Source organism: Caretta caretta, chromosome 1 (assembly GCF_965140235.1).
Source record: "Caretta caretta isolate rCarCar2 chromosome 1, rCarCar1.hap1, whole genome shotgun sequence".
Classification (NCBI taxonomy): Eukaryota; Metazoa; Chordata; order Testudines; family Cheloniidae; genus Caretta; species Caretta caretta.
In genome coordinates this window covers 238168742-238190973 of record NC_134206.1, presented here as the reverse complement: position 1 = coordinate 238190973, position 22232 = coordinate 238168742, and the positions used below count along the sequence as shown (strand labels likewise).

The window sequence follows — 22232 nt, the reverse complement described above, 5'->3', positions numbered from 1 at the left end:
TACCTTTTACATCTGTTTACTAGAGCACCGTGGGTCAGTTAACACAAATAAAATCTCTAATCTAGCACAAGAGGTGAGGCCTCTTTAAACAATGTGGTGAAAAATGATCCTCTTCTTCCTATTTGCATGTCTGAGCTCTGTCAGAAAGTTAACTCTTTATTAGCCTTGTTAGAATGGGAGGGTACAGAGAGCCAACAGAAGACGTTTGCACCACTTAAGTTATGTGGCACTGCAGGCCGTACACTGGTCCAGTGAATGGGGTGAATTTCACCCTGCATGCAGGGGACCAATGCAAGACCTTCTGCACCACTTCCTCTCCACAGAAGGGCTGCACAGGGGGTGGGGTTGAAATATTTTGCAGCATATTTACCAACTAGAAACACTAATCTGAGACCACTTTTTGGCCTTGCTGTCGTGTGGCATGCTGACCGGAAGAAGCAAAGACATAGTGTCCCTGAGTCATCCAGCTAGTGCAGAGCAGGATGGCTCATGGGGCCAAGGTACAACTCCCTCAGGTGTGCTGCTTTCCTGCTTCCCCAAAAAGGGGAAGGATGCACCCTTGTTAGTGCCTGCTGTCAAACCCAGTTTTTGCACAGATGGTCGGGGCTGTGATTACACCCCACTCGGGTGTGCATCTGGATTCATAGAGCAACATCCAAGGGAGTACTAGGGTCCTATCCTGCCATGCGGCCCTGCAATGGGAGGGAAGAGGCTCCCCTTTCCTGCTTATTCCTCTAGTGCATGTGCAAGAGACAAACCAGCCCGTTGCCCTTCGGGACCAGTGTTGGAAAATGGAGCACATCCCCCACCCATTCACAGCATGTAATATTTCTGTTGTTTTTTTTATTTGATTTCAGAATGAGCACGTCCTCAGCTTTTTCCTCGATGGGTCCAAAACCGACTGGCCGGAAGAATCTGCACTTGTTAGCCTAGGCATGTACATTATTAATATTGATCACTTTAAGAGGGAATAGGTCTTGGTAACATTAAATGCTGCAATGCAGAGGTGGGTGTAACCGAACCCACTGGTAAACGTGTTGTTTGTTTGTTAATGTGAGTATAATAACCAGTAAGTAATTCAGTTCACTTTTTATTTCCTGACTCGTAGAGGTTAATACAAATATTTTTTGAATACAATCTGCAGCCCCAATTAGCTTTGACATCCCTTCCCCTACTAGTTGGGGGTGGGGGAAATAAAACCTAATGCCGAAGGCCACGGTTCTACTCTGATTGCACCAAAACAGTTCAGCCATTTGCTGTATATTCCAAGCGATAAGAAAGCTCCAGGATACCCAGTTATCCACATTTCATAACTGAGTGGCTGTTAACAATGCCACATCCCTTCCATGTCCAATGTGCTTGTTCCTCTTCTTTATAGACTGAGCCCCTGCTCCTTGGCTATACCACTCTAGTGACACAAAGCAATTCTAATTCTGGTTTAACCAACCACTGGAGGATTCCCCTTGTGTAGAGAGATCCTCTGTTGGTGTAGGATTGCTATAGTGGCTCCTACGGCCCCTCTCCTTGCAGCACAAGAGCCATGGCCAAGACATCTCTGTACCCCATCAATTCCCTTAGGGCCATTGGAAACTGGTTATGGTTGCTCTGATGATACCCAGATGGCCCAGGATTGGGAAGATGCAAAGTGCTGACAAGAGAAGAGTTTTGTTGCAAAAATTCAAGCCAGACCTTAAATACAGCTTGTAGCCTGGGTTCATGGGCTATGTTCTACAGCTCTCTATGACTTCTTTTACTGTAGTATCTAAGTACCTCACAGTCTTAAATGTATTATCTTTCACACCCCTGAGAGATCAGGAACTACTGTTAACCCCCTTTTACAGATGAGGGACTGAGACACTGATGTCACATGATGAGTCTGCAGAAGAGCAGGGAATTGAACCCAGTGGACCATCCATATAAGTATTATATAGCCAATGGTACACTGGTTAAAGAAGAAAACCTTTCACTCTGTGAACTGGACCATCATTTATTTTCTGAGTATTTAGTGAGCTACCAAGCTATCATATCAATAACCCAACCTGTTGGTTAACTCTTTACATTTTTATCGTGATGTGGGGACTCCGTAAGACTAGCCAGAGAGAGGGGGATACAGCAGATGTACAAGTTAAGATCAGTAGGCCTTGAATAATCAGAGATAGGGATGTAGGAAGCTGTTTGCCTGCAGGGTAACTTGGCTTTCAAAAGTCTGGGAAATGCTTTAAATAAGCAAAGCATCTGTGTCTTACAGGAATATTCATCTCCAGTTACCCTAGAAAACACTAATTGTTAAAGATTTTGAGAGTAAGACAATCACATAGATTTTTCAGATTGAAGTAGTTAATGCCCTTTCTCTTTGTTCTAATGTTCAAATTCTGAGGTCTTTACATGGCTACGGAGGGGAATTTCCCCCTGGTTTCACATTATTTTTGTTTGTATCTCAGTAGCAGTCATAGATCAGGGCTCCATTATGCTTGGCACTGTACCAGCACAGAACACAAAGAAGGCCCTAAATTGCATAAAGAGAGTAGCCACCTCCAGAGCACTGTTCCCTCAACTTCCTTTGGAAAGTGGGAAATGATGTGTGTTGGGTCTAGGAGCCCCCTGTCAGCCCCCTTCAACTCTAAAGGAGTCGAAGGGGGCTGGCAGTTCCTGAAAGATGTAATACTAGAGGCTCAACATAATGCTATTCCGATGCAGTGGAAAGATAAGAAGAGCCACAGGAGACCAATGTGGCTGTACAAGGAGCTTTTTAGCTATCTAAAACCCAAAAGGGATACATACAGGAAATGGAAGGACTTGCATGTCAGTAAGGATGAATACGTGGGAATAGCACAAGTATGTAGGGACAAAGTCAGGAAAGCCAAGGCAAGGAATGAGTTACAACTGACAAGAAGTGTTAGAGACAACAAGCAGGGTTTCTACAAATATGTCAGACAAAAATGAAAGATCAGAGATGTCATGTGCCCACTGCTCAATGGAGAAGATGAGCCGGTAACAGAAGATGATAAGAAGGCGGAACTGCTCAGTGCCTACTTTGCTTCACTCTTCATACAAAAAATAGCATGACCAGAGAAGTTATTATAGAAAATAAAGGGAAATAAATGCAGATCAGGAAAAGTAAAGAACACAGCCGAGTTCTTTTGACTAATTTGAATGAATCAAGTCAACAGGGCCTGTTGCCATTTATCCTAGGGTTCTGAAGAAATCTCAGAGCCATTGCTGATATTTGCAAGCTTATGGATGATAGGAGAGGTACTGGAAGACTGGAGAAGGGCTAATGTAGCGCCCATCTTTAAAAGGGGGGGAAGGAGGAGCCGGGGAACTATAGACCAGTCGGTTTGACCTCGATACCTAGGAAGCTACTAGAGCAATGTATAAAACATTCCATTTGCAAATACCTGGAGGATAAAGCGGTGATCACTGAGAGCCAGCATGGATTTACCAAGAACAGATCATGCCAAACCAGCTTGATTTCCTTCTTTGACAAGGTAACTGGTTTGGTGGAGAAGGGGAATGCGGTGGACATAATATACTTGGACTTTAGCAAGACTTTAGACACAATCCCACATAACATTCTCATAAGTAAGCTAGAGAAATACAGGCTCGGTAGAACTACCATTAAGTGGATGCATAATTGGTTAAACAACTGGAAACAGAGTAGCTATTAATGGAATGATGACGGATTGGAAGGAGGTCTCAAGTGGGGTTCCACATGGATCTTTTCTGGGTGTTGTGTTATTTAGCATGTTTATTAATGACCTGGATGTAGGAATAGAGAGCATGCTGATCAAATTTGTAGGTGACACAAATCTAGGGAGGACTGCAAATACTTTGGAGGATAGAATTAAAATTCAAAGGAGGCTGGATAGCTACAACAAATCCTGCATCTTGGCAGGGGTGGGGGGTAGACTAAATAACCCTGGTGGTCCCTGCTAACCATATGGTTCTATAATTCTATGGGGACAGGAACAATGCATTGCCCTGTGTGGCCCCGGGTTCCCATAGAAGGCCTGGGATCTTCCTGGCTTGAAGGTGGGCCCTAAGCATATTCTCAAGGAGTGAAGCCCATCCCTTTAGTGGAGGGATGGTGCAGAAGGCAGGGAATTCTGTGTGGAGACACCTTCCCCCTTCCTTTCCCCCGCCCAGAGGTTTTACTCCTTTTTTCTATATATGGGATGATTCAGGCCTCCATTTTTACTGTCTCTCTGTTCTGGCAAAACTCCACTTGGCTTTAATAAGAGTTTTGCCTGAATGAGAATTTGGTGATTTGTCCTTCAGCCCTGTCTCTTAGTTAGAAAGAATGCCCCATAACAAGCAGATTATGAATTTTGATTGACATCATCCTTCACTTACACCACTTTAATTTTCGAAGATTGTAGGTAATTACATTTATTAAAGAGAGTACAATAAAAATTAAAATGTATTAATTTATACTATACTCCTATCAATGAAGAGATTAAAACTCAGTGCCAAATTTACTTTGTCATGAATACAGATGCAGTATTCCCACTGGGATGCATTCTGAAATATACTCAATATTGTATGCATCCTGGTACTCTTAGCCTACTATGGGGGGAACAGGTATAAAAAATGATTTTGCCTAAGGTGTTTCATGATGACCAAAAAAAATGTTATTTTGTGGGAAAATATCCATCAAAACAATTTTGATATTCAGTGATGATGATTATTTTTCTGTTACTGAATAACATCTACTGGAAGTATTAAAATTCCAGACCATTCAACTATACACTGTGAAGAAATGAAATGGTTGCTTTCATTTCTAATGGTTCACATATAGGACAAGGTCTGTGTTGGCACAATTAGGTGATGTCAGTAGAGTTGAGCCCATTTATACCAGCAGAGAAATAGGACCTATCCTCTTTTAAAACAAAAGCCAAGCTCACTGAAGGGGGGAGATGTGCATTACACGTCCCTGTGCAGGCTTTACTCCCAGTGCCTAGTGTGGGTGTCACCCCTAGAGAGACCAGACTGTTGTACTAATCCTTGTGATACATGACAACTCTCTCTGCTGCACTTTCTTATATGTGCTTCTTGATGTGTTCTTAGTATTTCATCTTTTGCAGGCCATCAGTATTTCATAATGTCTTATGAGGCCAAATCTAGGAAAGAGATTGTTAGGAGCTAATCTTTCAACAGTTGATGACAGGAGGATTATAATTCTCTACCAAACTGTCAGTAAAGCAGTTGGTCATTTTTGCAGTATTCTACCCCAATCCACTCAAACTGAACTGGTTCCATCAGCCTTTGATGGTAGATCATTAAAACAGGTCTTGAGAGGAAAGGTGTGAGACAAATCAAGGGATGTAGAAGATAGAATAAGATTTACTTACCTTCAAGGTGTGCTGAGAAGCTTGTTTAGTTAGTGTTTACACAGCACTTTGCAATCCTTTGATGCATAAAAGCAAAACATTCTTCCAGGGTAGTTTCCCTCAAGGAAATTTGATCAATTTCTCTGTATCTGTTGCCTTACTTCCTTAATTTCTCATACAACATGGCAACTACAGTGAATGGTTTGTTTAAAAATGATGATTCCAGAAACATTGGAGAGCATAAAGTAGGGCTGTAATTTGCTTTAAAAATGGCCATCCAAATAAATAAGGGGAACACAAACCTGGCAACACTGCATATCATTCAGCCTGAAGTTGCAATTAATTTCCAAATAAATTAGCTGGCTTGGTTTGTAATCATAAAAAATAAATAAACCCACAGCTGACTCAAGCCTTACCCTGGAGTCCCAAGGAAGGAGCATCCAGAAGTCATATTAAAAGAACTTGTGAACTCTATTTAGCCCTGGGGCCATGCTTCGGGCACTCATGGGAGCTTTTCCGTTGACTTCAGTGAGCATCAGATCAATCCTTAGAAGTCAAATCTCGATTCGATTGAAGTTAGTGGGAGCTCTGACTGTGTCTTCCATTAGACAAATGTTTGGCCCTAGTTTATAAGAGAGAACAGACAGAGCACACCACCTTTTAACAATGCAGAGTCCAAGCATGCGGGTCCGCCAGCTGCTCTGTATCCAGATTGGGCATCAGAGCAGGTGTGCTCCATTATAGTTTAGGTCGAAATTCTGGTCTCAAAAGAAAATGGCAAAATGCCCATCGACTTCAATGAGACCACAATTGAGCACTGAATGCAGGAGTTTCTAAACTGTTACCTGATGGCTAAAAACAGCCTGATGGCATCTGGCTGCTATTGTTGATGGTAGCTGATGGAAGCTGAAAGTGGTTAATGCCTCAGAGGAGCCCGCTCAGTGCCTTGCTGAATCAGACTCCTTGTGTTCTTTTTTTTTTTTCCTTTTTCTTCCTTGTGTTCAGTTCATTTTATCTTTGTTGTTAAAGCCGTTTCATATATACATTGGAAAAAGGCAAAAAAAAAAAATTAAAATAGCCATGCTCATTTCTATGGTGTCTTTTTCAGACCTCAGATTTTCATGTGATTAAAATATGTATTTCCCCGATGTATGGCACTGTCCTCAACCTAGTTAAACAATTCATACATTTATTTCTTGTATATAAAAACACCGATTGCAAGTGAAGAATTCCTCCATTGGATGGAAAGTTTCACTTTCTAAAACATTAATAGAACAGATAAAAAAGGGGTGGGGCAGGACATGATGCTCAACTGAATTCTAACACTGTAATTTACACTCTGAGATCTGATGCACTTTCTAAACTGCTGAAGTTGACCTCTTGCAATTCACAGTATCAACAGAGCCCCCAAGAGAATTGTACCTTTATGTTCAAACATAACTCCCTGTTTCATACTCAAGTATGCTATGCTCTGTATTGTTACAACTGCTTTAGCACAATTCTTATGGCTATTTATTTAACCAATTTCCATGTGCTTCTAATTACCCAAGAAAAACACTGAACCTATGAAGTTGTGCAATTCATTGGATTTTTTTCCTTCCCCTCCTGTCACTGTTTAAGTGATTCCTAATGATGCTCATCTAGTCACTATGCAATATCAGAAGGGGGTTGGGAGTAGATTGTTATAACAAAATCATTCTAGCATTGAAATTAGGGCTGTTGCACACTTAAAAAAATGAATCACGTGCAATTAATCGCACTGTTAAACAATAATGGAATACCATTTATTTAATTTCTTTGGTGTTTTCTACATTTTCAGATATATTGATTTCAATTAACACAGAATACAAAGTGTACAGTGCTCACTTCATATTTATTTTTATTACAAATATTTGCACTGTAAAAAAACAAAATAAATGGTATTTTTCAATTCACCTAAAACAAGTACTGCAGTGTAATCTCTTTATCATGAAAGTTGAACTTACAAATGTAGAATTATGTAAAACAACTGCATTCAAAAATAAAACAATGTAAAACTTTAGAGCCTACAAGTCCAATCAGTCCTACTTCTTGTTCAGCCAATCGCTCAGACAAACAAGTTTGTTTACATTTGCAGAAGGTAATGCTGCCTGCTTCTTGTTTACAGTGTCACCTGAAAGTGAGAATAGGCATTCGCATGGCACTGGTGTAGCTGGCGTCATGTCAGATGCACTAAAGATTCATATGTTCCTTGATGCTTCAACCACCATTCCAGAGGACATGAATCCATGCTGATGACAATCCAAAGTGGTGCGGAACAACGCATATTCATTTTTATCATCTGAGTCAGATGCCACCAGCAGAAGGTTAATTTTCTTTTTTGGTGGTTTGGACTCTGTAGTTTCCGCATCAGAATGTTGCTCTTTTAAGTCTTCTGAAAGCATTCTCCACTCCTCACCTCTCTCAGATTTTCAAAGGCACTTCAGATTCTTAAATCTTGGGTCAAGTGCAATAGCTATCTTTAGCAATTTCACATTGGTATCTTCTTTGTATTTTGTCAAATTTGCAGTGAAAGTGTTCTTAAAACAAATAAGTGCTGGGTCATTATCCAAAACTACTATACGGCAGAATGCTGGTAAAACAGAGCAGGAAACATACAATTCTCCCCCAAGGAGTTCGGTCACAAATTTAATAATGCATTATTTTTTAATGAGTGTTATCAGCATGGAAACATGTCTTCTGGAAAAGTGGATGAAGCATAAAGAGGCATATGAATCTTTAGCGCATCTGGCACATAAATATCTTGCGACACCAGCTACAACAGTGCCCTGTGACTGCCTGATCTCACTTTCAGGTGACGTTGTAATTAAGAAGTGGGCAGCATTATGTCTGGTAAATGTAAACAAACTTGTTTCTCTTTGCGATTGGCTAAACAAGAAGCAGGACTGAGTGGACTTGTAGGCTCTAAAGTTTTACATTGTGTTGTTTTTGAGTGCAATTATGTAACAAAAAAAACCCCCTACATTTATAAGTTGCACTTTCACGATAAAGAGATTGCACTACAGTACTTGTATAAGGTGAATTGAAAAATACTATTTCTTTTGTTTATCATTTTTACAGTGCAAATATTTGTAATAAAAAAAATAAAGTGAGCACTGTACTCTTTATATTCTGTTGTAACTGAAATCAATATACTTGACAATGTAGAAAAACATCCACAAATATTTAATAAATTTCAATTGGTATTCTATTGTTTAACAGTGTGATTAATCATGATTAGTTTTTTTAAATGTGATTAATTTTTTTTAGTTAATCACATGAGTGAACTGCGATTAATTGACAGCCCTAACTGAAATAAATGTGGCCAGTTTACAAAAATATTTTTGAAAAGGATAGGTATGCAAATTATTACAGCAGGAGGACAGCAGCATCTCTGCTTTCTAGTTAGGCAGGTTTTACCTCTTCTGTTCAGTTTTCTGTTCATGAGAACTTAGTAAAGATTTTCCTTGCATTGCATGGTGGCATAGGCCATGTCAGAGACACATGTCTTTCTGTTTAAACAGCACCCTTTTTTTGGCGGTGGAGGGGGAATCAAAAAATATCACTTGAGTTCAGGACTTGCCGTTCTGGGTTTGGGGCTCTCTGTAAAGATAGGGAATAGTTATGAAGTTCAGATTTTGATCTGAACTTTCCCAAAGTTTTGGGAGTATTTGGATTATCTAATTAATTATTGAGCTGCTATCATGATAATGTCTGAGTACCTCCCAAGTATCTGTGTATTTATTCTCCAAATCTTTTGTAAAATAATTTGATGCCTGTTGCACAAATGGGGAATTGAGGCTCAGAGAGACTAAGGCCCAGATTTTTGAAGATATTTAGGCATTCTGCACAGCGTCACAATACCCAACTCATTTAGAAGCCTAAATCTCATGTTCAAAAGTGACCTAGGCTCCAACACCTCACTGAAAGTCAATGGGACAAAGGCTCCTGAGTGCCTAAATCACTTTTGAAAATGGGATGGGATTAAAGTAGGTTTGTCACAGAGTGGCAGATTCCAACATGCTGCGTGGCAGACTCAGCACTCTTTTCCTGATGCTTTTGTTGATAATGACGTAAGCAGAACAGAACCTCATTCATACTTGCATAGCTGTACTGGCATGATGGGGTTAACGTCAGCTGCAGTGGAGGAGGGGATAAAATGGTGTCCACCCCTCTCCCAGCACCCCTCCAGAATTGTCCAGCAGAGACCCTGCCACAGTCTGGGTGCACTGGGATCTAGGTGATCCCCCGAGCCACGTAGGGGGTGGGGGTGTGAAATCTGCAGAGAAGAGCCAGCCACAGATTGGTAGCAACAGATGAAGCCAAAGCAAGGATTGCTACCCTTGTGGGGAGAGTGCGTAAAGTGGAGCCCACCTGGGGTCATCCCTCCCATCAACATCTTCTTAGTCCGGTGGCACAAGGACCCAGATGGTGCCTTCACTCCCACCCCATGGCATGATGGAGAGCAGTAGAGAGCAGCCAACCAGAGACTCCAGCCGGTAGGAACAGGAGCAGCCAAATCTGGGACCTCTCGACATTCCAGTCAAAACAGTTCAAAGTGCTCTGACTTTCTCTGCCCTCTGCTGATTGGCCGTTTGCTCCAGCCCTCCCTTCCTCCCTGCCTTTCCCCTTCCTCAGGCTCTTCATCTCAGCTTCACTCCACAACTGCCTTGCCTTACCCTCTTCTCCTCTGCCCTGTCCCTCTCACCCTCCTTGCCCTCACTTTTTCTTTTCATTTAGCCTATCCCCTCCCAAGTATCACCCCATCCCCCAAAACGGTGGACCTAACATAACAGTTGCCGCCATCCCATTGTTCACTCTGCTTGTGCGTTCTACCCCTTCCCCACCCTGTGTCTATCTTGTCTTATTAGACAATATTGTTTCATTGTGTGCGCTCCCCCATCTACCTCTATCCAGCTGTTGACTCTTGGCTTATACTTAGATTGCAAGCTTTTGGGGCAGGGACTGTCTTTTTCTTGTGCGTTTTTACAGCACCCAGCATGGTGGAATCCTGGTCTATGACTGGAGCTCCTGGGCACTACAGTAAAACAAATAAATGATAACAGGAGCAAACTCTCACTTTTTTGTTAGTCTAGTAAATGGATATAATGGGCCAAATTCAGTCCTAGTGTCAGTAAAATGAAACCCTACTTGTTTCAGTAAAGTTAGAGTAGTTTACATCGAGGTTGAGGGTATTTTTTTACAGCAGGATAAATAACGAGGGTTAGCTATCTCTCTACAAAAATCCTAGTGGAGACAAGAGACTGTCATTTTTACTTCAAGCAACGTGAGGTCAACCACAGGTGGGAGGTAAAATGTTGACCTTGACCTAACTACATCACGGTAAAAGCTACGTGTGCCTCTCCACTAGGATTCGACAGCAAGACCAGCTAACCTGCATTCGTTATCCCACAGTTTTTAAAAAAACACAACTTTTTGGTGAAGACATTTGGCTCAATGCCTCTAAACGTACTAATAGGAAATACTGAGTCAGTGTTCAGATTATAAACCTGACTGGGCTTGCAGTCAAGGTAATGGAATTTTTGCCACTGGTTTCAGTGTGAACAGGATCAGATTGTAACTGCATATTAATACGAATCTGTGCAAAGTATCAGGGCCATGGGATCAGGCCTGCAATCAGGGGTGAAAGTAAGGCGGTACGGGCAGGTGAACTGGTAAAAAGTGGCCCCCAGTACCGGCCCATACTCAGCTGACGTTAAAGCGCTGCCATTGCAGCGCTTTAACGTCATCCGTCATCCCCCCTTTTGCCTCCTTCCTCCCCCACCGTCCCCCCCCAGGCCACTGCCGGGGGTGGAAAAAGGGGCAGCTTCTTCTTGGCCTGCACCGCCCAGGGCTCCGGGGCTGCTATTTAAAAGGGCCTGGGGCTCTGGCCACCACTGCTGCTACCACAGCAGTGACCAGCACCCCGGGCCCTTTACATCGCCACCGGAGCCCTGGGCGGTGCAGGCCAAGCAGTGCGGATGGGCTGGCTGGGGGACGCTGACCCTCCCAGCCCCGCACCTTCCGCCTGAGGCCCCGCCCCTTCCAGGGGCCGGAGCTGGCCTCCGTACCGGTAAGTATGGAATGTTACTTTCACCCATGCCTGCAATTGGCAAAAATACAGTAATCTTTTCCTTTTCTTTACACCTAGTATCTTTAGGTCTCATAAATCTACAGTTGTTTTGGGACCTTTTTGCGAACTCTTGTGTCTATAAATGTAAGCCAGATTCTGCACTGATTTACATGCCTTGCCTCCTATACAAGTAAGAGCTTCTTTTCCCCCACTGCAAACTGGAAGAAATTGAAACCCCATGTAAGATTTTTTTTTTAATGTATAGGAAAAATCACAAACAACAGTTCAATTATGTTCATTTTTCTAAAATATACCCTTAGGGTATAGATAATTAGGTCTTAACATTCCAGCTGAAATTCAGACTGACCAACAAATGAAAATGTAAAATCTCTCTTAATGGCCTAATATTTATAACAAGCTCATCTTTAGTGTTTTCTAATTCCAGACCTTCCTTAAGCAGGCAATATTTTGTTATACATGTTATTTAAAATAGTATTTCAATGCTTTAGCTATGCATTCCCATTAATATTTTCACTGACTGGAAATTCACACTTTCAATAACTGGAAATTAATTTCTTTTGCTTATTTCAGGTCCAAAATCTACTGAACAGAAACCTGGAGTGCAGTTAGTCATATCCTATGAGTGCACCCACCTGACAATATTGTTGAAACATATGAGGAATATTGTAAGTCCTTTGATTATAATTGAGCTCTAGCATAAGATTTTATATTAGCAGAGTGCTGTGCTAACATTAATCCTCACAATGTCCTTTGCAGATAAATATATTTTACAGAAGGTTGTGTGACAGTGCTTTTCATTTAACATATCTGATCTCTTTCAACAAGGTTTGAAGCCAGGGTGTAGTACAGAAACTAGTATCTTTAGTTTCATGGCCAGTGATGATCTCCTACTGGCAATGCACAAAAGATTAGGTGTCCATAATGGCTCTGTGAGCTGCTTTAGCTATTACTGATTCCGAGTTGTTGTTGACTCCTGCCAGGAATGGATGGAGTCACATGTCAATGGCTCTGTCCCTTTCTTGGTAAGGTCCTAGCTGGAGAGTACTTACTTATCTACTCCAGCGTTCTTTCATGTGGGATTGTACAGATATGTCAGCTCTCCTGCTCAACACATACATGAAGTTCAGAAACATCATTTGCTATTGGACAAGGAGGCATAGTGCCCCTGGGACTTTTCATAAGTCTATGTGCTCCATTCCCCTCATCCCCCAAATTATAAGCACATACAACATTCTATATGCTGACAAAACTCTCCCCTCCGCCTCCCTCCGCCATTTTTTCTGAAGTGACTTCCCTGGTGAAGTTGCTAGAGGAAATACTGAGGTGGGTTAGGCTGCAGTGTCGTTGATAGGATGACAATGCTCAGCTCTACTCTCAGCAGATCTAGATGGTAAAATTATCTGCTTTCCGGAAGTGTGGCTGTGATAGGACTGGCAAGGCTCAGTTCAGACAAGACTCAGATGATGCTGGTTGGCTTAGGGGATCTTGTGAGGGCAGTATGCATTACCTCGGCTAAAGTGGTATGTCTGCTCTTTGATATTAACAGCCTCTACAGGCTTTAGAATCCCCAACTGCTCTTTTCAGTGTCAGGCAATGGCAGTGGCCAGAAGACCTTTTCATTACCTTTGTTTAACTAGGAGATTGTGACATTTCTTCCATGCCATGGATTCCACTGTGTTCATTCATGCCTTTTACACCTCCAGACTAGATTACAATCACTTGCTCTACATTGGACTCAGCCAAGCATCAGCCAACACAAAATGAGACTGGCTGGTTGGCTGTATCAGTCATGTGAAGCCTACATATCCCCAACTATTCTCTGTAGACTCCCCAGGCTTCTGATTTGCAATTCAGTGTATTCATTTTGATCGATAAAGTCCTAAAATATTTGGGTCCTGAGAGACTGTCTCTCTTTCCATGCACCATCCTGAGAGTTGAGATTGCACGGGATACATCTGCTGATGAGTCCTATTTATATGAACATCCTAGACTGTAGAAGATGCTATTCAGATAGAGCCCATGGTTTTTACCTTCGGGGTACAGTATAAGGCCTTTTGGGGAGGGGAGCATCTTCTTCAGGCTGAGTAGCTGGTGAAGCTTGTGGAGGGAATTTTGGTTAGAACATTATGCTCTTAGTGTTACTGTGTGTATTGTATTTTTTCCACTGTACTTATGCTGAGAGTCTCCATGATATATGTGTGTGTGTTATAAATCTGTGGTTGGTTAGGTGGTACATCTTATAAATCTGTGGTTGTGTAGGATGCATATTTGTATGTGTCAGATGTGGGAAAGTATAGTGGTAGTATGCGATTTATAAGTGTAAGTTTTTCTGGTGAATTTGCATGGATGGTTTGCAGATGTACAGGGGCAGCTTTAAGACTATGAGAGGTGGCTTAACTCTGTGTGTCCATACTTTCAAATGCTTAGGCTTTTTAATGTATAATTAACTTAAAATGTCCTGGCCCTTGTAACTGTACAAAGTTCTGTTTAAATTAGACCTTAGATGGGCCTGAGCAGCCATACTCAAGTGTTCCTGGACCAAGGGTTTGGTTCAGTCCATTGCCCATAAGTGTGTCAACTGTGGTCAAGATTTTTCAAAGTAGGTGGCTAAAGTTGAGCTCCTGAATCCATTTTTTGGTATCTGAATAAGTAAGCTTATACAAGTACAAAGCACCCACTTCAGTAGGAGCTGCTGGTTGCTCAGCATGGTCAAAAACTAGACACCCACTATAGATTTCAGAGACAAACTTTAGGCAACTATTTTTGGAAATCTTGGCCTTTTTTTCTTTCTTTTTTTTTAATGTGAACGCTTGTGTTCATCATACTCATTTAATGTAAATTACCAAACAGTTGTGACAAGGTAACTACTTTGGAACACCACTATTCTGGGCTGACTTCAGACTAGTGACCGAGAAGAAGTTCTTTATCCTGTTAGTAATCTCTTCAGCCATCCAATCCCCTAGATCAATCTGTCTGCCTGCCTCTTTTGGGGTTGAACAAGGATTAAAAAGTATTCCAAGTTTATATTTTATTCAACATGTATTAAATCCATTTCAGGTCTATTCAGTCTTTTTCAGTGTCTTACTAATTACAATATTTTTAGTGGTTCATCTGTACAGAAAATTAATTTGCCACCTTGTTTATTTCAAAATTTACAGTAAATAATTTTTTACTGGTTTCCCCCATCCCCCTTTATTTTATCCTTTAAAACAGTGTATGTGATGCTTTTGAATGTTTAAATAACTGTATTGGGCCAAGTTTATTCTTGGTGTAACTTCATTGAACTCACTGGAGTTTGTTGATGAATTTGAATTACTGAAGGAAACGTTAATTATTATTTGTATTGTGGTAGATCCTAGACGCTTCATTCAGGGATCAGGGCCACATTGTGCTAGATCCTGTACACACACAAAATAAACAAGGGAGTCCTGCCCCAAAGAGCTTATAGTCTAACTATATGATGAGAGACAACAGGAGGAGGAAAACAAACGGGTTGTGGAAGAACAAGGTACCTGTGAAACTACTGTGTTTATAGCCATTGTCAAGTGTTGTGTAGGCTTCATGGCAGAGGTGGGATTTAAGGAGGACAATGTAGTAGCTTTGCAGATTTTTACAAGGAGCTTCTCCGAGGCATATGGGGTGGCACAGGAGAAAGCAGAGAAGTGTTTTCAGGTGCAGTTAGTCTAGTTTGTGGAAGGCTGGCTTTGTTAGCAGAGGTTGGGCTCAACAGCTCTATAACTATATAATTTCAGTCCATGGTGCATTATTTACCCACTGTTTGTAATACCTAGAAAGAAGGTTGGAGAAATAAAAGCATGTATCTGATGTCTAATCTCTGATCTTAGGTCTTCTTCAAGAATCACCTGTTTCTCCCTAAAACAGGAAATATTTCAATTATCAGTGAAAGAAGTTCTTAAAGTCCTGCCTGAAAACAGTCTATTGAAATATACTTTGAAGAATAAGTACTGCATGAACTTGCTTAATAGATTTTAAGGCTAGAAGGGAACATTAATCTCTGCTAACCTCCTGCTTTATCCAGGCCATAGTTTCACCAAGGGGATTCCTGCATCTTCCCCAACAACTTGACTAATAAGACAATTTGAGTAGCAATGCATGCAGACAGTGGTAGAATTAGTTGCGAAGGCTTGTGCACATTTCAGATTAAATACTATGGGTAAACAAAGAGAGAGAATTTCTGTTAAAGTAGTGTTGAATGACGTATTTAACAGCACTACCAACTCTCATGATTTTATTGAAAGTCTCATGATCAGTAGTGTTTTTCTTGAATCCCTAGTATCATGTGAATACACCAGATTCTCAGCTTTCATTAATTAAAAAAATAAGTTTATAGCCCTCATGGTAGCCAAGAAAAGCTTGAAAACAAGACCCCTAAGGGTGTGAAAGCCAGAAGACCCATGAAGAGTCAAAATATTTTATTTTTGAAATCTCATGATTTTGTAAACCAATAATGATTTTTTGGGCCCTGACTCGTGATATTTGAATGCTTAGACTTGGTGATACCATATTAGTGCAGAGATGCAGTGAAGTTGGAAGGCTATAAACAAAGATGTAAACCTTGGCAGAGGGAAGAAAACTAGAGAAGGGGATTGGAGAGTAGTGGGGTTCAGAGTGAGGGAGAAAGATAGAGATTGCCTCAGAGAGAGGGTAGGGCAGCAGAGACAGAGGGGCAGCATGGCAACAACTGACAGAGTCCCTGACACTGGAGAGGGAGACATAGGGCTTGTCTCCACTTACCGGTGGATCAACGTTGCAACGATCAATCCACCAGGGGTCGATTTAGCGGGTCTACTGAAGACCCGCTAAATCAACCGCAGATGACTCTCCCGTCAACTCCGGTACTCCACCGGAACGAGAAGAGTAAGGGGAGTTGACAGGAGAGAGTCTCCCGTCGACATCGCATAGTGTGGACCCTGCGGTAAGTAGATCTAAGCTATGTCAACTTGAGTTACGCTACTAGCGTAACTCAAATTGCGTAGCTTATATCGACTTTCCCCCATAGTGTAGACCTCCCCATAGAGTTCAGGGAGAGGAAAGTTTGGTCTGGCATCTGAAAGGACTTGCCAGCAAAGGGCAGGAACTTATCTGCTAAGGGAGCAGAATAAATAGAAACCTGGCAGCCACTGTGTGGAGGAAGAAAGAAACAAGACTCAGAAAGCCAAGAGAGGAACCTGGCACTGGGGGAGGGTGCGGGATAGGGAGAAAGGGATAAGGGGGTGTGGGATAGGGAGAAAGTATGGAGAGAAAGGGTGCTCTGTAAACACTGAAAGACAGACCTGGCACTGGGGGAGGGGGAAGAATCTTTAAAGCCCAGCACATACAGTTGTAGCTGTGTAACTGTTATTAATACTCAGAGGGACAAGGTGGGTAAGATAATGCTAAGGGAAGTCTTCATGGCTAAATTAATCTAAACATTATCATGAAAATGCACCAAATTGGACTCTGGAAACTGACACCGAAGTGGAAAGGAATCAAATGTCCAGTGTGGGGATTTGACTAAGTTTCCCAGGTAAGTCAGGCTGCACCTCTCTATCTGGTAGTCCTGTGCTAACAACCCTGCCTGCTGTTGGAAGAGACCTCCATGCAAGTGCAGGGAGCTCCAGCAGCTGCAAATACATTAATGCTTCTGCCCTGTGCATTTGCCCCATGACAACTAAACCAGATGCACATGTAGGCTACTGGATGCACTTCCCAACCAGACATGAGGGAGAGTGGGGAAAGCTTCTCAGACTTTTCTCCAGGCTCCAACTACAAAAGACACCATCCATCCTTAGTTCGCTCCAGAACTTCCTTCCATCCTTAGTTTATTCTAGACATTGGTGGGGAAGAGTCCCTGCCTGCCAAACTCCCTTCCCACCATTTACCTGTCTATCTTAAAACATAAATGAAAACAAAATTGTCCCCAGGTAGATTGTGAACATGAAAAGTTTAAGTCAATGCTAATAAATCCATATCCAGGCAGAGAGGGATTTCTCGAATTTCTGCCCCAGAACAGATCTTACATGTAGGGGAAGACAGTAAGTCCTGAAGCATGGATTTGCACAGAGCTGGTGGGATAGCCAGGAACCAGGAATTAACCTAACAACTGCCTCATTGCTCAATCTACCTGTACATGTGCAGAGATTTGTGCCAGCTGAACCAACCCATTTCAGAAGTTCAGAAAAGATTTGTTTGATATTTTCCTTCCCCCTTCTCCCCCATGAACAGAGTATCCTAGCATGATATGGGAGCATTAGCTCAGTGGTGATTCACAGAAAAGAATGCTGCCTATTGACCGGCACTTCTTCCAGATATGCCCTGGTTTTCCCAGGGACAATAGTCTAATAAGCAGCTAGACTTGAGTCCTTATTTGACTTTGGCTTTTCCACTGCCAATGATTAATGGTGCTGTGAAGCGTGATGTGTGGGTTGACAGATTAGAAATCAATTTAGGCTCACCTGGACATCCTCTTTGCACTCCTGCCCTATACCATCCATACCCAGAGCAATCACTGCAAGAGAAGGGTAGGAGAAATGATGGATGAACTGGTTTAGGAAGGAAGGAGAGCACTAAACCTTCCTTAAACCACAATTATATGCAATTTAAACCATGTAAAAGTTCCCAGGTGCAATGCAGTAAGGACCTGATCTAAAAGCCCACTGAAGTCAATGAGGGGGCACTAAATGGATATGTGGGCAGGGGGTGAAAATTCCGTCTTGTCTGTCCCATCGCAGTCAGCTCTTATCCTTTACCTCCCTGTCATTTTGATGTTCACACTTTATTAATAATAATATAATAAGTGGCAGGACCAAAAGAAAAATACAGTTCTTGTCTCTGAAGGGGTTATAGTCTGAGCCCCAATCCTGCATGGATGGAGCTGATTACAGGATTGGGGCCTAAAAGATAGAAACAAAAGATGGCATGCACAGTAGAAACTAGAGAGAATGACTTAATGGTCAGGGGAATTTTGGGGTTCATTTTTACTTTTCTTTCCACCTTTTTTCCAAACTATCTACTCACTTCTTCCGGATCTCCTGGGAGAGAGGCTGTCATGGTTCTTGGGTTTGCTGGACCTTTGGCCCCTAACTCAGGCTTTCAAGGGACAGGGCAGCACCTATAAATCTCTCCAAGTGGAATCCTGACACTTCAAATGGGTCGCTAGGTTACAGTCCCCAGTTTACCAACCATGCTTCCTCATCACGAGCCTGTAACTAACTTACTGATAAACAAAACTAGAAGACCAAGAAGATGGATTGAAGGTCTACGGCTATAGACTTCCCTTCAGGAGCTGCGAACGTTTCTCTGTAGAGCCTGCCTCTCTCTCTTCCCTGGGCTTCAGAGAGTGTCTTTAAAACCAGGCAAGCCTCTTTGTTCTCTGTGTCCAGATGATGCTCCCCTTGCCATGGGAGGGGTGATCTGCCCAGTTTGTACAGAGACAAAACATCAAAGGCCTTGACACTTGTATTGTTTGTTAAGCACCAGTGATTAGGATAGCTAAACCATTTTAGTTCTTGCAGACTGTCACAGGGTCACTCACCACACTGGCACCGCCTGCTGGCTGTTTCGGGAATTAGCTCTGGTCAGCAGGTGCACCCTCCAGTGCTGTTGGCTCTCCCATCCTCCTCTCCACCTGCAGACCCACTGCAGTTCCAGTCTCACTGCCTCTGCTTCATGGCACAGCCCTCTGGACGTGTCGCAATCCGGGTTCCGCACTTCTCGGGAGACTCCTTCTGCAACAGTCTGGCAGCTCCTCGCAGCATCTTGGCAGTCCACAGCCTGGCCGCTTCTTCAGAGGCGAGTGGGGGGGAACCCAGGCCCAGCCACTACTCTAGGTCCCAGCCCAGGGATCCTGTAGACAACAGCTTCCCGCTTCCCCTCCTTTCTTTCTCCTCCAGTCTGTCTCAATTCCCTGGGCCACTTCCCTGCAGCCCAGCACCTTCGGTTCCTGCCTCTGGCTCCTTCACCCCCTTCCCAGGGCCTCGGACCTGCAAGTCCTCACAGCCCTGTTCCCGGTGCTAGTCTCTGCAGCCCTCTAGGAAGCCAGTCCCCTCCCTTGGGCTTCCTGCAGCAAACTCCCCTGCTCTAGCCACTCTATTGGCTGCAGCCACTGCCCTAATTGGCCGTTTCCTTGCAGCCCTTCAGGCTGGGTTTTAACCCTTTCAGGGCCAGTGTGGGGCAGACGCCCCGTCACACAGACCCAAGCCGCCAAAGACGGATTTCAACCTTAGTTATTCTTTAACAAGAAACCCAGCAACAAGCAAGCAAGCAGAGGGTCACCTATCTATAATATTTTATGCCTATTATCTCCCATTTTTCATCACAGAGGCACTTGAATGAAAATAATGTGGTGGATTGGCCAACTGGAATAGGGGAGGGAGTACCATGTATAGGAGGCAGAATGGTAAAATGCCCAAAGAAATGAGTGGGGGGAGGGAAATTTTAGAGCTGAACAAAAGCCTTGTAGAGAGATAAGTGTTGGTGGCAGAATGAGACCAGTAGTTTGGAAGGAGGAGATACAATAGTTCCAACTGTGGTTTTCTCAAGATTGCCAGGGTAACATAGGACAAAAGCCAAGACACATGAAAATAATATTCCTGCTCTGGTGCACATTTACAGAGAAATTGACTTTTTTCAGAATGGTGGGTTAGAGGATGCTTTCACTTTAAAATGAGCTTGGATAAGAGCACTTTTCTTTGGACTGAAAATTGGCTGAAGGGCTATCAACAAAGGAAAATGCTGATCAGCAATGTTTCAAGTTGAGGAGAAGGTCATCTATTGTGGCACCTCAGAGGTTGGTGTTAGGTCCCAATTTATTTAATAGAGCTGGTCAGAGGTATTGACAAATGTATCATTCAGTTAATTGTACTGTTATTAACAAATGTCTTATCAAATATTTCGGGCAGTACGGGCCTAGCTTTATTATTTGAATGCTATTTTGAATAAATCATTCACTGAATAACATTTGTTGAATAACGTATTCAATGAGTTCCACTTAATATTATTGATCATTGTGCAGAGGAGAGAAAAGACCCTGAGACGAAATTTGCAGTTGGTACTAAATTAGAAAAACAAAAGTATTAGTATAGACTGAACAGTAATACCGAGATATCTAAAGCTATCTAGACAGAAACTCATGCAAGCAGTTGGACAAACGATTACTTTCCCATTACTACACATGGGAAATATTGATCCCAAGCACACACATTAATGGGATGCAGAAATATTGATAACAATATAACTTGGAACTCTTTTGTAATGAACTCAAGTGTCAAACTGTTTTATTTAGAAAAGAAGATGTTTCGATCAGTACTAAGTAGAAGCTGCCCTTAAATATTTAAAAAGGTAAAGTATATAATAAAATAAAAAATAGAATGTTTTGACGGTATCATAGGACTGGAAGGGACCTCGAGAGGTCATCTAGTCTAGTCCCCTGCACTCATGGCAGGACTAAGTATTATCTAGACCATCCCAGACAGGTGTTTTTTCTAACCTGCTCTTAAAAATTTCCAGTGATGGAGATTCCACAACCTCCCTAGGCAATTTATTCCAGTGCTTAACCACTCTGACAGTTAGGAATTTTTTCCTAATGTCCACCCTAAACCTCCCTTCCTGCAATTTAAGCCCATTGCTTCTTGTCCTAGCCTCACAGGTTACCAAGATCATTTTTTCTCCCTCCTCCTCCTAACAACTTTTTATGTAGTTGAAAACTGTTATCATGTCCCCTTTCAGTCTTCTCTTTTCCAGACTAAACAAACCCAATTTTTCCTACGCAGTGGGATAATTTGCTCTTGTGCCCTTAATAATGTCTCTTGGGAAATCTGCCAACTATCTTCAATTGTTTTTCCCCTTAGACTTGCTTCCCATGGGTTCTTACCTACCAACTCCCTGAGTTTTCCAACGTCTGCCTTCTTGAAATCCATTGTCTTTATTTTGCTGTTCTCCTTCCTACCATTCCTTAGAATCATGAAGTCTACCATTTCATGATCACTTTCACCCAAGCTGCCTTCCACTTTCAAATTCTGAACCAGTTCCTCCCTATTTGTCAAACTCAAATCTAGAACAGCATATCCTCTAGTTGCTTTCTCCACCTTCTGAAATAAAAAATTGTCTCCAATACATTCCAAGAACTTGTTGAATAATTTGTGCCTGATGTGTTATTTTCACAACAGATGTCTGTAGTTGAAGTCCCACATCTCACCAAGTCCTGTGCTTTAGGTGATTTTGTTAATGGTGTTAAAAAAAGCCTCATCCCCCTCTTCTTCCTGGTTAGGTGGTCTGTAGTAGACCCCTACCATGACATCACCCATGTTTTTTACCCCTTTTATCCTTACCCAGAGACTTTCAACAAGTCTGTCTCCTATTTTCATCTCAACCTCAGTCCAAATATATTCATTTTTTTCATCTGACATGACTAGTCATGAAATAATATAAAAATAAAACTCCATAAAATTCAAAACAGAAACTTGAAATTTGGAAATCCAAAACAATTTTTTTTCAAAAATCAATTTTTTCATTTACAAATATTTTTCCTGGCAATTTTTGTTGAAATGCACTTGTTTTTAAATATTGTCTCTTGAGAAAACATTTGGACAATTTTTTTTTCCAATTAGCTCTAGATCTAAGTACTACATTAGCAGAAAGATGCTGAAACACTGGAGGGAATTCAAAGTCAATGATCAGTAGGCCTACAGGGACTGATTTATGAGGAGTGATTATAGTAGCTAAATTTTGCTTGGTTAAAAATTGACAAATGGGCACAAAAGTTTGCAAATACTTTGAAGGCAGCAAACAGT

General features: G+C 42.0%; 1 protein-coding gene across 1 annotated transcript in view; it reads left to right on the top strand.

Moving 5' to 3' along the window:
* The window catches only part of PIK3C2G (phosphatidylinositol-4-phosphate 3-kinase catalytic subunit type 2 gamma), a 276099-nt gene that overhangs the window by 223682 nt on the left and 30185 nt on the right, over positions 1-22232 (top strand). The window contains exons 29-30 of the mRNA XM_048827594.2: positions 858-933; positions 12013-12107. Of these exons, the coding sequence (XP_048683551.2) occupies positions 858-933; positions 12013-12107 (171 nt within the window). The remainder of the gene's footprint in view (positions 1-857; positions 934-12012; positions 12108-22232) is intronic.